Raw genomic sequence first — 15,915 nt, 5'->3', positions numbered from 1 at the left:
CGCAGAGGTTGCATCCTGGGTAACCACCACAGAAATCAAATTTCTCGCAAATTGGGGATGGGATGGGGAATCGGGCAGCTGAGGGAAGTAGAAGGGCAGCCACGTGGTCCCAGGCTTCTCTGAGTTGGGGGGCACACATCTGCTTGGCCAGCAGTTTCTGAGAAACCGCCCCACAGACAGCTGTGTGCCCGCCAGGCTCAAGATAGCTGCTTGCAGCGCCCATTCTGCCAGGAGTGCAGCAAGCCTCTGGGAGAACCAGTGCTGCCAACAGCTGTCTGTCAGGGCCCACAGACTGACTCGCGGTTTCCGCCTCTGACAGGAAAGCACTCCTGTCAGGGGCAGCAGCCACAAGTCAGGCTGCCATCACTGATAGAAGCCATTTTTCCCCACTCCTGTCAGGGACAGCAGCCTGACTCGAGGCTGCCACCCTCAACAGGAGTGGCTGTCACCCCTGATGAGCAGGAAACCACTCCTGTCAGGGGCTGCAAGAGTTAGGCTGCTGCCCCTGACAGTCAGGGACGGCAGCCTGACTCATGGCTGCTGCCACATGCCCACCCCATCAGTCTCCTGTGTGTCAGAGCAGCCTGGGAGAAAGTGCAGAAGTGCTTATTTAAAAATCCGGTGGGCTAAGAGAATGATTGCAAAGTGGAAAATGAGCGTCCTCGCTTTTTAAATCCAAAACAGGTCTCAACTTTGGACTAACCGGTCACAGCTTCACTTCTTTATGGGGTAGACCAGGGGCCTGCAACCTGCAGCACCAGAGCCACATGCAGCTCTTTAAACACTTCTTTGTGGCTCCTGACACTAATAGCAAAACTTAAAAAAATCTCTCCTGATTATTTTTGATATTTTGGTGAATATCTAAAAGCCCAACAACGAACAACTCACATCTAAATAGCAAATATGTAATCTTGAAACTCCTCCTTGTGCAGTGCATTGTGGGATGTGTGTGCGCGGCTCTGAAACAGGGGTTACAAAAAGTATGTTTTGATGTTATTTATTGAGACTCATCTCATTCACAGGCACTGCGGCTCTTGAATTAGAGAGTTTATTACTGAATTTAAAAAAAGAAAAAAAAAAAAAGGATCTTCTTGTTCTTTTGGTTCCCAACCCCCAGGCTAGGCATAAAAGAGAGCTCAACATTATAGGCACACTCTTGTGCAGGGGGACAATTCCACATATGCCAGCCCAGATATCTGCATAATATTGATCCACAACAACCAGACCAGTGAGACCAGTCTCTACAGTGATGTCATAAAATCTTAACGACTGCATAATTTACATGCGAATTCAGTGGCACGATACACAGGTGCCAAAGTTTAGTAAGAAAACAAAAGGAGGGGAAAAGTTTAATTAGAATGTCATGCCCAGTGACATTAGCTAGAACACAGATTTTACTCATGATTCACAACATAGACCAAAAGAAAAGAAAGTTTGATCTGGAATTATCAATCCAAACTGTTAGAATGAAATCATTAGCATATGGGAAATCACTTCATTTTGCAATTTAAATCTCTGTATTCAGCCAATTTTATTATGAAGTTAATGAACTTATTTTTAAGAGATTCCACAAGAAACCTATTACAATGCAAAGAGTATTTACTGTTAAAGCTAAAAGCCTTCATTGTGTTGAGTTCTGGTTGTGCTGTGGTTTCAAAACAAAAAGTAACATTGGGGATGGTAGAGAAAGGCAGGCTCACATTCTTGTGCTCATTTAGTCTCTCCGATTTAGAGTGCAATCCAATTCTGCTTACCTTAAAATATTGTTTGCAGTGTTTTCACCCGGAAAAACAAAAAAAGGAAATTTTACTGATAACTGTTGAATCAATTAGTTGGCCTTATTTTTCAAGGCATAGTTTATTTCTCACAGACCACAGTATACCATCTTTTTTGAAGGTGCTGTAAAATTTGAGAAAACTTCTATCCCACCTTGTGTCTCTGTTCTTACACCAATCTTCCTGACCCTCTCCTACATGCCTTATTTCCAAATTACTTGCTACCAGCTGTATTTTCCAATATTAGGAATTGTTTCAAAACATTCCTTAATTATGCTAATCCCCCACACTGTATCCCTTGTCACATTCTCAGAGTAATTACTTTCTGATAGACCAGCTAAGATGATGCTATCAAGCCACTGTTGCACGCTTTTGTTCGTGTCATTTTAAACCACTCATTCTTTTTTTCTTAACTCAACATGCAACTTAAATCACAGAATCCCAGGGCTGGAAGGGACCTCAGGAGGTCATCTAGTCCAGCCCCCTGCTTCAAGCAGGATCAACTCCCACTAAGTCATCCCAGCCAGGACGTTGTCCGGCCGGGACTTAAAAACCTCAAGGGATGGAAAATCCGCCACCTCTCTAGGCAAACCATTCCAATGCTTCACCACCACAACCTCTGTTCACTACAGAGTAGGTCAGACAAAACAAAACTGTCTATTATCTCAGTCGTTTGTAACTGCATCCAGCAATGCTTTTACTAATTCCTACAAAACACCATAACTTAGTCACACTCACGATAATGATGAGAAACTGCAATACCCCTCAGCTATTTACCCCAAACAGTCTTTTTAAATGGACTAATTTAATTGGGCTTGTGTGGGTTTTTCTATATATCCCAAATCTCCGCTACACTAAGCCACACTGCAGTATAAGCCACTTTTTACACCAGTGCAGCTCACTGACATTAGGGATGAAATTCCACCCCTACTTAAATTCATGGTAATTCTGTCACTGACTTCAGGAGAACCATCACTTTACCAAGAATTTTACAAATCCGTGTAGGCTATATCACAACTCATCAGGCAATGTAAGTAAAACCTCAGTTAAGTAACTGCCTGCAACCCATCTAAATATATGGAAGTACTCAAGAAGGGCAAAACCTTAAAAGCAATTTAGGTTTTTTTTTTTATTATTATTATTACCACCACCACTTCTGGTATTAAAAATTATTTAAATTGCAACTTTTTGTATCATAAGAACATAAGAAGAACATAAGAACATAAGAATGGCCATACTGGGTCAGACCAAAGGTCCATCAAGCCCAGCATCCCATCTGCCGACGGTGGCCAATGCCAGGTGCCCCAGAGAGAACAGAAGACAAGTGATTTATCTCCTGCCATCCATCTCCTGCCCTTGTTATGAAGGTTAGGGCACCATACTTTATCCCTGGCTAATAGCAATTTATGGACCTGACCTGCAAAAATTTATCAAGCTCTTTTTTAAACCCTAATAGAGTCCTGGCCTTCACAGCCTCCTCGGGCAAGGAGTTCCACAGGTTGACTGTGCGCTGTGTGAAGAAAAATTTCCTTTTATTAGTTTTGAACCTACTACCCATCAATTTCATTGGTGTCCCCTAGTTCTTGTATTATGGGAAAAGGTAAATAATTTTTCTATATTCACTTTCTCCACACCATTCATGATTTTATATACCTCTATCATATCGCCCCTCAATCGCCTCTTTTCCAAACTGAAAAGTCCCAGTCTCTCTAGCCTCTCCCCATATGGGACCCTTTCCAAGCCCCTAATCATCTTAGTCGCCCTTTTCTGAACCTTTTCTAATGCCAATATATCTTTTTTGAGGTGAGGAGACCACATCTGCACGCAGTACTCGAGATGTGGGCGTACCATAGTTTTATATAGGGGAAGTATGATATCTTTTGTCTTATTATCGATCCCTTTTTTAATAATTCCTAACATCCTATTTGCCTTACTAACTGCCGCTGCACACTGCGTGGATGTCTTCAGAGAACTATCCACTATAACTCCAAGATCCCTTTCCTGATCTGTCGTAGCTAAATTTGACCCCATCATGTAGTACGTGTAATTTGGGTTATTTTTTCCAACATGCATTACCTTACACTTACCCACATTAAATTTCATCTTACCCACATTAAATTTCATTAAAATTCATAAATATCAACATCTATTTAGTTATTAATCTGTAGCTTAAGAAATTTTAGCTAGAACAATAAATTAAATCTATTGCTCATCAGTCTATGCCAGGGTTCAGCAACCAAAACAACAAGAGCAGCCAATTTTTTCCCAATTCGGTAAAAAACCTCAATAATTCAAGAACTGCAGTGCAGGTGAATACAAGATGGTCCTTAATAAATAAGTCAAGCCATACTTTTTGGAACCCTATTTTATGAACAGCGTGCACACAGTGATTTGTCATGCGATACGTATTTACTGCAAGATGTTCACAAACTTTTTTACATATTCTGTTTCCCCACACTTTGTGTATGTTTATACCACTGACTTCCTGACTTTCACTCCTGAACTTTCTCTCTCCCTCTCTCTCTCTACAGGATGTTATGGGCAGTTATCCAACATTTTGAGGTCACATATTGCTTGCTATTTAGACGTGAATTATTCAGTTTTGGGCTTTTAGACATTCACCATTTATTGAAAATAATCAGGAGGGTTTTTTTAACAACATTTTGCAATTATAGTGTTGGGAGCAACAAAGAAGTCCTTAAAGACCCACATGCAGCTCTGGAGCCTCGGGTTGCAGACCCCTGGTCTGTGTGTCTTGTGTTGTTAGCATACATAAACAGTTTTAATATTTATCCTATTGATATTTTACCATCTAAATGCAAATTCAGCAAAATATTTATGGAGAAAGTGGTGTGCGCATAAATGTCACCTTATTTGAGAAGGCCACATTCTGCGGATTCAAAATCATTCACTCTTAAATACTCTCACAAATAGGCAGGCAGGCTGGCTCAGCCCACTATTAAAAGGCATGCTTCTGAATTAATTTTCTCCTCAAAAGATACAAAATGAAAATTTTGTGTGATAAATTAAAATGTCAAATGAAATGGATTAGCAATCAGTGAAATTGCCTGATAGCCTGTCAGATCCATTCTGGATTAGAATTCATCCTCTCCTCCCACCTGTTCATTAAGCATCAAGTTCAAGGCAACTTCAGTGACTGATTGCACATTAACAAGCTGTTTATATGGGGAGGTGTAGCTCAGCCAGTCAACATTTCTATACTTACCCATTTGCTTGAACATAATTCAGAGATAATATATGCAGCTCACAATTTTAATCTGTAAAATATACCTCTATCTTCAGGTTTAATTTTGGGTATGGCATAAGGATGTAACGCTTCATAAAATTAAAATTTAACAAAGTGAATGAGATTATACCTCAAGGTCAACAGAAACAGTGGGGATAAAAAGAAGAAAAAAAATCAAGCTGTAGATCTGCTATTCCACACATTTATGATACATGAGAACAATAACCGGAAGGAAGACACTACTGTTGCACTCCTAGGATAATTAAAAAATTCTGAATTAACAGTCATGAATTACAAAACTTTGAGGGTAGAAGTTTTTATTTTAAAGTATGCTTTTAAAGCAAATTGTGACTTTATGTCATAAATATAATTGAATTAGCTCTTTCAAAAAAAAAAATCACATCAATTTGTGCAATAAGGAAGAACAAACATTTTGGGCTAGCCAGAATCTCTGAAGTTTTTACTTCAGACAATGTGAAAAGGACCTAGCCAGGAAAGTAATTAACAACTCAGCACTCTCTTAATTGTCATAAAACTAGATAAAATGCAGCCTGCTGACCAAGTAGGGCTTATCCTCTTGTTTGTATCAATATGCTGACAGGCATGGTAAAAGCCAATAAGGAAGTATTACCTCAGTGTCAGAAATCACCCTCATTTTATTAGCAATTGATCAATTCCTGAATCCTTACTGAAGTTCCAAGTGGCATCAATGTCACAACACAAAGGAAATCGTTTGATTGGACAGAAAAAGTGTGGTGAAGTGGTAGCGAATGTAAACTTAAGACCATGTGAGCATTAAAGGAAACTAGAAAAACATAAAGGAAGAGAAATTTTAGCCATTATTATTTTTATTATTGCTAATTCTTTAATATATTATTGACTTCAGTGAAATACATTTGATTTATTGCAGTTCTTGTCCATTCACTTACAAGGAAAGCTCCTCGGTTAATATTCTGACCCTTTCCCAAGTATACGACAATCAGTGTATGCCAAATGAAACCAGGATTTCAACTCAAGCCTTCAACTCAAGATTCTTCCATCAACACACTAACCCTAGTCTTAGACCTAGGATCCCAAAGCAGTGGAGGGTGTGAGTCTGAGTCACACCAGGACCCAGGGGCACCTCACAGCTGTCGCAAGCCTGGAGGCAAGGTCGGAGGGGGACCCAGCTCCCCACACCCACAAGCGGCAGTGCCAAAGGCAGAAGAGGCAGGTCCTGGCCACCCTCCAACACATGCCGAGTGGCGGTACAGTGGCTACTGCGACTGGAGCTGGAGCTCCAGGAGCCTTTGAAATGCTAGGCCCAGGCACAACTGCCTCCTTTGCCTCCTCTGTTGGTGGTCCTGCCAGGACCCAGGGTTCAAGTCTTGGGACTTCGCAATGTAGACACAGGTCTATGTGACTCATGCTGTGCAAATCTGCCAAAAGTATACTTCAATTCCATGGGCAGACTTTCTTTTTTCTGGACAGTCAAGTTCTCCCACAATGCATCATCAGCAAAAGGCAAAGGAAGGTGTTTTGGGAAGGTGCTAGGAAGTCTGGGAAATGGATGTTTGGACTCCGGCCTGCATAAGAGAAGGCAGACACTGGAACCCTAGATTGGGACCTAGGGTTCAACAATTCCTAACCCATGGTTATAAATGTAGATTAATAAACTCAGGATCTCCTAATCTAAGTTCTACTAACCTGAGGCTTACATTGCAATATAGACACACCCTTAGAAATAACCACCATTTACACTAACATGGGTAGCAAATTCGGGGTGTGTGAAACAAGGGAAGTATCTTAAGCCAGTTAATAACAGACTACAGGCACCACTGGCACTATTACTGCAACATCCAGGTGCTTATAATGCCATACTGATCAACAGGAGTTCTGTTCTGGAAATAGAGCGTTTTGGCGTCAGTGTTTACAAGAAGCTATATGAACAAAACTTGGTTTTTTTTTTGTTTTTGAACTTTCCAAGTGTACTTGGCTGATCTTCCCAACATCAAAGAAAAATAAACAGCAATTCTTTATTTATCCATTCTGCTTCTTTCCCACAATCAGGGTCCTTAAATGATGGTAAGGTTTCGAGGCTGATAACTCAAGATAACACAGAGGCTTGCCGTTCATTAACCTCGGGCCAACAAATATGAACTGCTGCTTAAAAAGTAAAGTACCTCCAACACTGAAAGCCTAGAATGCAATACCCACATCTCCTTGAGTAAACTCAAAGTTACACCAACTATGTCAGTATAGGCAGATTCTAAATAAATTGGTTGAGAGAGCACAGAAGACCTCATTAAAGTGCAACCAAATGGCTGTTAGTCCCAAGTAAATCATCTTTGCAAATAAGTTTTGAAGAAACAAATTGTTTTCATTTTAACTTCCTGTCAATTTATAAAGGCCTACTGAGGAACAAACAACTCAGCTGTTCCATCATTATTGACCAGGCAGCTATAAATATAAAATGTAGGTGTCTGTGGGAAGAAACTATATTTAATTCAAGTCAAGACAAATAAGAATTTAGAACAAAGCAATCCAAAAATAACTAACTATTTATCCAAGCCACTGAGCTATTCCCCTATTCCAAGCAAAAGTTACCTGTAGAAGCTGACCAAACAAAGCTTGAGGAGAAAACTGGAATAGACCAAAAACAATCACACTGGGTTTTTTGTTCAAAGGCAGAATCCTTTACAGATTTTAAATACTCTAATATCTCAGAAAGCTTCAGAGGACCGTTAATGACCTCCAATAATCAATATCTTGGTTTCACAGCTCAGCCAACGCCCCCCCCCCCCCCCAAACACACACAGAGTACCTTCAGCAGTGGCTTTTAACAATTTTTAGAGAGTAGATTACTACTGAATGACCATTCTGCCTTAAGGGTCCATGTTTCACAAGCATGAAAGGCAGTGGCACTGGGACTATTTCTAGGGTGGGGTGCTGAGTAGTGCCCCCCAACACCTGTTTATGCCACTCACAGCTCTAGGCAGTGATCACACTTGGAGTTGCCAATTCTCCCAGAACATTCCAACAAAACGTGCCTGATCTAGGAGAGTTGGCCAACCAGCTACAAATGTGCCTGGACCCTGGGAGAGGGAGGTGCCAAAACCAGCAGGACCCTGAAGAAGCCATCTGGAGGCCAGTACTGGGGCTGGAGAAGCCAGTGGTGGGGCTGTCCCCTGGGTGCAGGGAAGCAGGGTGAAAAACCTCAGGATGCTGCACACACCACCACCTCTCATACTTCACACACCTATGGTGGAGAGGCTAACTTCCCAGGGGGAAGCTTCACCTGCCGCCAATGGCTTCAGAAATAAAATACAAGATTAAAAAAGTGTTGTGTATTTACAGCTCAGCTAACAGTTTCAAGTTTAGTGCAACACAACTTCATGGATTTCTCCATCCCCACCCCACAGAGTCAGAAGTTCTCAGAAATTCTGCTTGTTTAGGAATTAACCTAACAATTAAACAGTGTTTAGCAATTGTTCCACCCTGCATTTAACTTTGACACTTGGTGCAGCCTTACAGAGTGGGTATAGAGAAATATACCCTGAGTTGTGCAAATTTTGACTTACATGGAGTTGTACAAGAAGGCAACCCCCGTGTAAGTCAGGGGTCTATTGTATTTGATAGATATTCAGTATACCTTGGATTAGTACATTTATTTTTTCAATTAGCAGCTTCCATATCAGTTGTTTTAAATCTTTGAGAATCCAACCAGCTCCCACAAAAGTTTGAGAGATTAAATTTTAAAAAGCAGAATTCCAACCAAAAAAAAAAATCTAATGTTATTTCTTTATATGCAATTGTTTGTCCTAGACTCTAAATCTTGCAAAAAAATAAGCAATACCATAAAAACCAACTTGCGGGTAACTCACACTCAGAACAATATACCACCACATACATAGACACTTAACAACTATAACAAAGTTAGTCCACCCTCCTCTGGGGGCAGAGAAGCTTTAACCTTCTCCTAATGTCTAAACCAACTGGTGGATTTCGTACTATGCAAACAAAGGTCACAATATTCTAAATATTTCATACCCCAGAGGGGAGTGAATGCTTAACTAATATGTCCTCCTTTCATGAAGGATGTGCTGTCAGAACCTCCCTCTTCCAAAATACCTCAGGAGTTTTTGTTGAATGCAACCCAGCCACAGAGAGAGATGAATGGTCTCACAAGCTAGTGGGCGGGGCCTGAGCCATTCAGGAGTTGACATGTCTACACCCAAACTTTAAGATACACACTAAAAGCAGTAAGAAGACAATGCAGAAGCCATCTCTTAAAGAACAAAAACAAACCCCCTAGCCTTATGTAGGTCATATTGAAGGATTAGTCCAATCTCTAAGTGGCAAAACACTAAAAATTAGATGTTAAAGTGCAAATTCTCAACTATCCAAATTAAGAATGGAGATGATCAGTGATATATTGCACACTCAGTACATAATTGGCACTTTTACAGAAGCTTTAACAGTAACATCCAGAACACAATAGCTGCTGTACAGATTTCAAACTTTAAGAACAGTAGTTCAAGAGTTGATTTCCAGAGTCACAAGACATCTTTTTCCCCCAGAACAGTAAATACACACATTTCTAAATATAACTACATTAAACATTAAATTACTTACCTGCATTAACTATAGCATCAATCTCAAGCAAGGTAATGTCACCTCTGTAGAGAGAAACCTTCTCACTCAGACTTTTCTTCACTTGCAAAACTTCCTTAGTGTTTTCATCTACAAAACAAGGAAAAAAAAAGTTATCGATAATTGGAATACAAACTGTAACATTTTGCATTCAAAATGTTAAAACACTGAAATAAGTTTCTATAAAAGATTCCCATTACATTACCCTTGTCAGAGTAACATAATATCTAACCATTATCTGTGCACCTGCCCCCCCAATCCTAATTCAACTTCAGCAGGGGCTGGAGGCACAGCTTTGTCAACCAATCCCCCACAGCAACACACACACACACACACACACACACACACACACTTTTTTAGAGAAAGTCAGACAGGTGAACACTGTCCAACTTCGATTAAAAATAACTTTAAAAATTGTAACCTTACCAATGAGGGTTTGCTTGTGAAACCTCATAGTTAAAACAATTTTTACTTTTACCCCTAGAGGGCACTGATAACCCAAAAAGCAATAAAAGCATTTGGTAACTACTGTACCAGTTACACTAATTGAAGTTTGGGGAGGTTCTGGTTAAAAACAAAGCCCTTTAAACACAAGAAAATTATTAAGAGAAATTTATAAATACCTAGAGGATAATAGGAATATACAGAATCACCAGAATAAATCTGTCAAAATCAAATGAAACCAAACCAACACAATTTCCTTCTTTGACAGGCCTACTGGACTGTGGTGGGGTGGGAGCGGAGTAGATAGAATATATTTTGATTTTAAAAAGGATTTACACTCCCAAATGACACTCATAAGAAAAGTAGGAAAAGAGGATTTTGATGAGATTATGGTCAGATGGGTGCATAATTGACAGAAAGACCATAAAGACACTTATCAGCAGTGCTTGCTGTCAATCGGCAGATAACAGCAAACTGGGAGGAGCTGAAAGCTCTTTGAGAACAGGATTATAATGTAAAATGAACTTGACAATTGGAGAACTGGTCTGTAAACCAAAAGAAAAAAAATGGGGGTGGAGGGAGTTTCAACAGAGTTAAGGACTATGTGTAGCATGATTTTTTTTTTTTAAATCTAATGACATACAAAATTTTGAGTAATAAATGACTAGAAGGAAGTGCTGCTCAGAATGGTCTTGGACATCAATGTAGTCAAGAGCACGGCTTTGTCTTTCTGAGGTGTATAAACAGGAATGTCCTAAAAAAGGAGGTAATTGTTTGCCTCTACTCAGCAGTAAAGCCTTAGCTGAGTATGGTGTTCAAATCCAGGCACCACCCTTAAGGAAAAAAGCAGACACGTTGGAGTGTGTCCAGAAGACAGCACCAAAAAAGTGACACAAGGTTTAGAAAACACAGCCCATGAGCAAAGTTAAAAAAAAACACTAAATGCTAAACTGTCTTCATACATGTTCAGGGCACTTGTAAAGAGGAGGATGAGCAATTGCTCATGTCCACTGGAGGTAGGACAGGCAGTCATGGGCTGCACTCTGAAGAGGCAGATTGAGGTTAGATGTTAGGGAAATATTTTCTGTCAGGAAAGTCTAGTTTTGGATAGGTTTCAAAGAAAGATTGTGCAACTTCCACAACTGGAGGCTTTTAGTAAAAGGCTGGACAAAAACCTGTGAGGGATGGTCTAGGTTTACTTGATCCTCCATCAACACAGGGGCTGGACTTGACTTCTTGAGGTCCTTTATGGCCCTAGATTTCTACGATTCTACCTAATTCCACATATTAACAGAGGAAAAAACCTCTGCACATGTGAGCAGTTTTACAATTAGTTTAGGTATGCCTATTTGATAACAGCCATGGCACAGAAAGCAACAAATCACAAAAAAAAACCACCACCCAGCAGTGGAAGTGGGGATAATGAAGGGGAATCTTAACTGCAGCACTAATTACAGGAGCTACTCTAAACTACTAGAACAGTTACAAGAACAGCAGCAGCTTCTTTTGGTAAGAAGCAAAATAAGGATAAAAGGAGACACAAACCTTAAGAAAAACTTAGACAAATCCATCATAAGTTTGCACGAAGGATTTACAAGGATCATACAATGAGCCCAACCACCACATCATTAGGTCACGGCCATAACTAGAGAGGAGCAAGGGCATGGCTGGGTGGCACAGCTTGCTCTTTCCTGTTCCCTGAAGGAGCCTAACACAGCTGGCAACACCCTCTGGAGTCACACCTGACCTGCAGAGCCCATCTTCCAGGAGATGCTCCCTGGGGCACTTGCAATTCTGCTCATGCCAGCTAGGCTATGTGGGCAGGGACCAGCTCCAGGATGCAGCACCATCCAGCACTGGGCTCCTTTGAGCTGTGCCACCTGCCCTGCCAGAGAAACAGGCAGCCCAGTTCAGGGACTCCAGGGCAGTCAGCCGACACCCTGGCTCCCACAGTGCTGAGAGCTAGGGGTCCCAAGCAGGCAAAGAGGCTCCCATAAGCTTTTGATTAGCCAGCTCCCAGCAGGAGGTGATAACTTTCAAATTGTGCAATATGACCCCAGAATTTGAAAAAACTTCTTCCTAAATCGAAGGCAGCAACGGCAGGGGAGAGCGGGAGGAGTAAGGGAACATAACCACACGATCCTGTACTCCCCCCAACGCATCACCTGCAGGGGTGTGCATACAATTGCTCACCTTTGGTGCTAAAATAACTAGTTACAGCCTTGTGTCTGGTACAGAGCTTTTGATGTGCAGTGATCATGAATAAATCTAAAACTGTAGGTAGCAGACAGATAAGGGCCACACGGTCCAAGTTACTGAGCATAAAAGTGCAGAACAGGGAAGACACACACATCCATTAGACTTTGTGCACTTATGGACTTAAAATCATCTTTTGTAAACTTAGATTAGAAGGACTGAAACTCATTCTTCCTTACCTTTATACATGTGGACAGTTCACCTCAGTTTCAGAGTATAAAAGATAGCTGATACATCTGCCAGTAGAGGTTGTACCTCTGAAATCCTGTACTGTCAGGCAGGCAGGATCGGGGGCTATCTAGGAATCGGGTCAGGCTTGCGAAAGGAGGACCAGCAGCAGCTCGAGAGCCGGAGCCTGGGGAGCTGGCTGCTCAGAAGGAACTGGGCAGAGAGCCAGTCAACAGAAGGAGCCAGGGAGCGCATACTGGGATTGGAGAGCTGACATTCCAGCACTGGATGAGGGGCCACTGCCAGGGCTGTGGAGTGGGCAGCCTGGCAGAAGGCAAGGAACCCCTGCCAAGGATCTGGAGAAGAGGCCTATTAGGAAGCCAGCAGCGCAACAGGAGCTGGGGACAGGGTCCCAGGAGTCAACAACCCTGCACTGGCCCGGGAGCTGCAGCTGGGGAGCCAGCAGCCCTGCAACTAGGAAGTGCCTGGGGGCTGGGAGCCACTTCACAGCTAGGAAGAGAGCTGGATAGCTGGAGGCCAACAGGGGACACTGATCACTGCTAGTTCGACAAAATCCCTGGTTTGGGACAACTCAGGTTCCCAGAGTGCCAGACTAGGGAGGTGCAACCTGTAGTTTATCAGTACACACCTTTTAAAAGTCAAGTTTTAGGCAGTAAACCAAACATGTTCACTCCTGTACTGTAGGAGTCCATGTCATAAGCGAAATACTAAGATGACATTTTTATAGTAAGTTTTCTGTTGTAATATAGTAATCACTCCTCCACAGGCTTGGACTTAAGCCCACATCAGATCACAAATGAAACTGGGCTGTCAAACTGACAATTTAATGACAAGACATCTTCAAAGCTCAAGACAAAAAAATCCTACATTACAAAACAGAAAAGCTCAAGGGAAAATTTTAGTGGGAGTAGTGAGAGAAATATGTAAGATTCTGGTGCACATTTTGTTTCTAATTGCTTTGAGCTATTTACCAACCTTACAGGACTTTGTTTTGCTTTGATTTGTACTCGAAGACCTGATGTCAAAGAACATACCTTCATTAACTCCACTTTAGACCCATGAGTATCAGTCTGAAGAAAAAGCAACCATTGGCTTACCCAGGCTTTTTGACAACTGCCACCTAAAACCATAACATTAGTAAGAACAAAGATCAGAATTGGAGGAGCTGTCAGTGCAAAACTATGACAAGCACATTTGGAGGACAGTGCTGGGATTTGTTCAAGAGCCATATATCCAGCCATTAGCTACACCAATAGCTAGTTCCTCTCTGAACATTAATTCCAAAACCCCTGTATCACTTTTGATCAATGGTTATTGGAGTCTCCCATCAATTCAATAGATGAGTATTTAGGTAGCATGGATCTGAGTTCTGGATTTTGTTTTCAGGGGTTCTCATATGGGAAGCAAGTCCAATCCCAGGATTTGCAGATGTGATTGTTTATCTTTCAAGTTTAGTCATTGCTGGAGGGAAGTTTTTAGGCACTGGCCTCAGGATATGTTCTCTTCTCATGTACACTTCACTCACTCTTAAAAAGTGGACAAGTTCTAATAAACATCTTGCACAATTTGACGCTGACTTTCAAGGTGTCTTTATATCTGTAGATGTAGGTCTTAAAGTTCATTCCTGTCTCAGCTGGCTGCACAGCACTGCTTTCAGTACACAGCAAAACTCCATGAGGATCACATGTCCATCCAGGTGAAGTTAAAGCCCCAATGAGCATGCTTTCTAAGACAGGGATTTTCCACCTTTCAAGAACTTCAACGTCCAGGATGCTGTCCTGCCACTTGACATTGCAGGCAGATGTTCCTCAGTGAAGGCAGGAGCTCTACAGCTGTTTGATGTGATGTTGGTAGGGCATCCATGTCTCACAGTCACAGAGGGGTGAAGAGAACACAACAGCACAACAGATTTTTATCCTAGAACTGTGGAAGACTGCATGTTCCCTCCAGAACCTGTGGGTGAGCCTGCCAAACTGGCCTCTGCCGGGTGCTCAGTGATCTCATCAGAAAACCTGGCATTGCTGGAAAGCATGCTACCCTGATAGCAGAATTTTCTCCAAGTTGAGAGTGTGTTGCCAGTTGTGTTGATGTGATGATGGTGCTCATGATAATGGTGGCCTAGGTCTGGTACATAACCTCTGTCTTTTTCAGGCTGATTGTGAAACTGAAGCATTTTGAGGCATCAGCAATGCAGTCTACAATAAGCTGAATGTCTGAGTGTGTGTGCACCTGTGAGGGTACTAGTTAGTAAATAGGTGCTTTAAATGGTCCGTTGAAAACGTTGATGCAGGCCCTAGTCAATATAGATTGACCAGACCAACATTTTATCCAGAGAATTATACCTGTCAAATTCCTGTAACACGAACAAAAGCATGGCTGAAAAGACAATAGCAAAGATGACTGGAGTCATTACATATCCTTATTTGGTGCAGCTGGTGATTGGGAAGGCTGCTGATCAGTCAGTCATCACACTCCAACACCTAAACATCATGCATTGAGCACAGTCTCTCTCTGGGCACCCACATTATGGAGGAGTTTCCACAGACCCTTTCCATTCACTCTCTAAGGCCTTAGCCAAGTCAAATATCAGACTCAGGTCCTTGGTCACTTCATAAGTCTTTTCTCATGTTTGTCAGGCTGCAAAGATCATGCCCATGGTGTCTCAGCCAGCACACACAGTATGGCATCCACAGATTCTTGGCTTCTAAAGAAAAAGTACCAAGATTTGATGAGAGTGATTGACTGAGAAAGACCAGCTACTGGAGATTGTGGAGAAGATGAACAGGGACTTCATCTTGGTCAAGACATCCGCAATGAAAACACGTATCTTCAGGCCATACATATGCTACAAACCCAATTAAAGTTAATGAAGAGTCACTAATAGGAGCAGAAGGCTGCAGAACATCAGCAGCAACTGACATGCATGAAATCAATGCCTGAAATGAAGGTCCCCATGTGGTCTATGCTCAAAATACGATACAATCCCTGTCCTCACAGCAGGTGGTAACTAGCTGCTCACTGACAAGGGAGATGTTTCCCTTGCTAGGCGGAGCACTTTGATAAGTCTCCTGAACTGTCAATCTTCTGCGCTTGATGATGCCATTATCTCATTCCCCACAGTGTCCTGTGCTGGAGGAACCGTGTGTGAACCTTTGTTTAGATGAAATTACTTAGCCCACCAACCATCTATCTAGTCTCCAAGTCAGGAAGACATTCCACTTGAAGTATACAAAAAGTGAAGACGCCCACCTGCTCAGGGAACTGATCAGCCTTTTCAAGATTATAGCAGAATGGGTACTGTGCTGCACAAGTTTAAGAATGTTCTGTACTGATGGACTATGAAAAGGAAGGGAATCATATCCTTATTGCTTG

At 41.8% G+C, this 15,915-nt stretch overlaps 1 protein-coding gene across 2 annotated transcripts in view; it reads right to left on the bottom strand.

Moving 5' to 3' along the window:
* Nucleotides 1-15,915, bottom strand: part of MACROD2 (mono-ADP ribosylhydrolase 2) — a 1,465,546-nt gene that overhangs the window by 1,416,258 nt on the left and 33,373 nt on the right. For both annotated transcript variants that reach the window (XM_074989373.1, XM_074989374.1), the window contains exon 3: nt 9,637-9,744. In XM_074989373.1, coding sequence (XP_074845474.1) covers nt 9,637-9,744 — 108 coding nt within the window. The remainder of the gene's footprint in view (nt 1-9,636; nt 9,745-15,915) is intronic.

The sequence above is a fragment of the Carettochelys insculpta genome, chromosome 3 (assembly GCF_033958435.1).
Source record: "Carettochelys insculpta isolate YL-2023 chromosome 3, ASM3395843v1, whole genome shotgun sequence".
Lineage (NCBI taxonomy): Eukaryota > Metazoa > Chordata > Testudines > Carettochelyidae > Carettochelys > Carettochelys insculpta.
The sequence above is the reverse complement of the archived record's forward strand: the minus strand, read 5'-3'. Positions and strand labels throughout refer to the sequence as shown.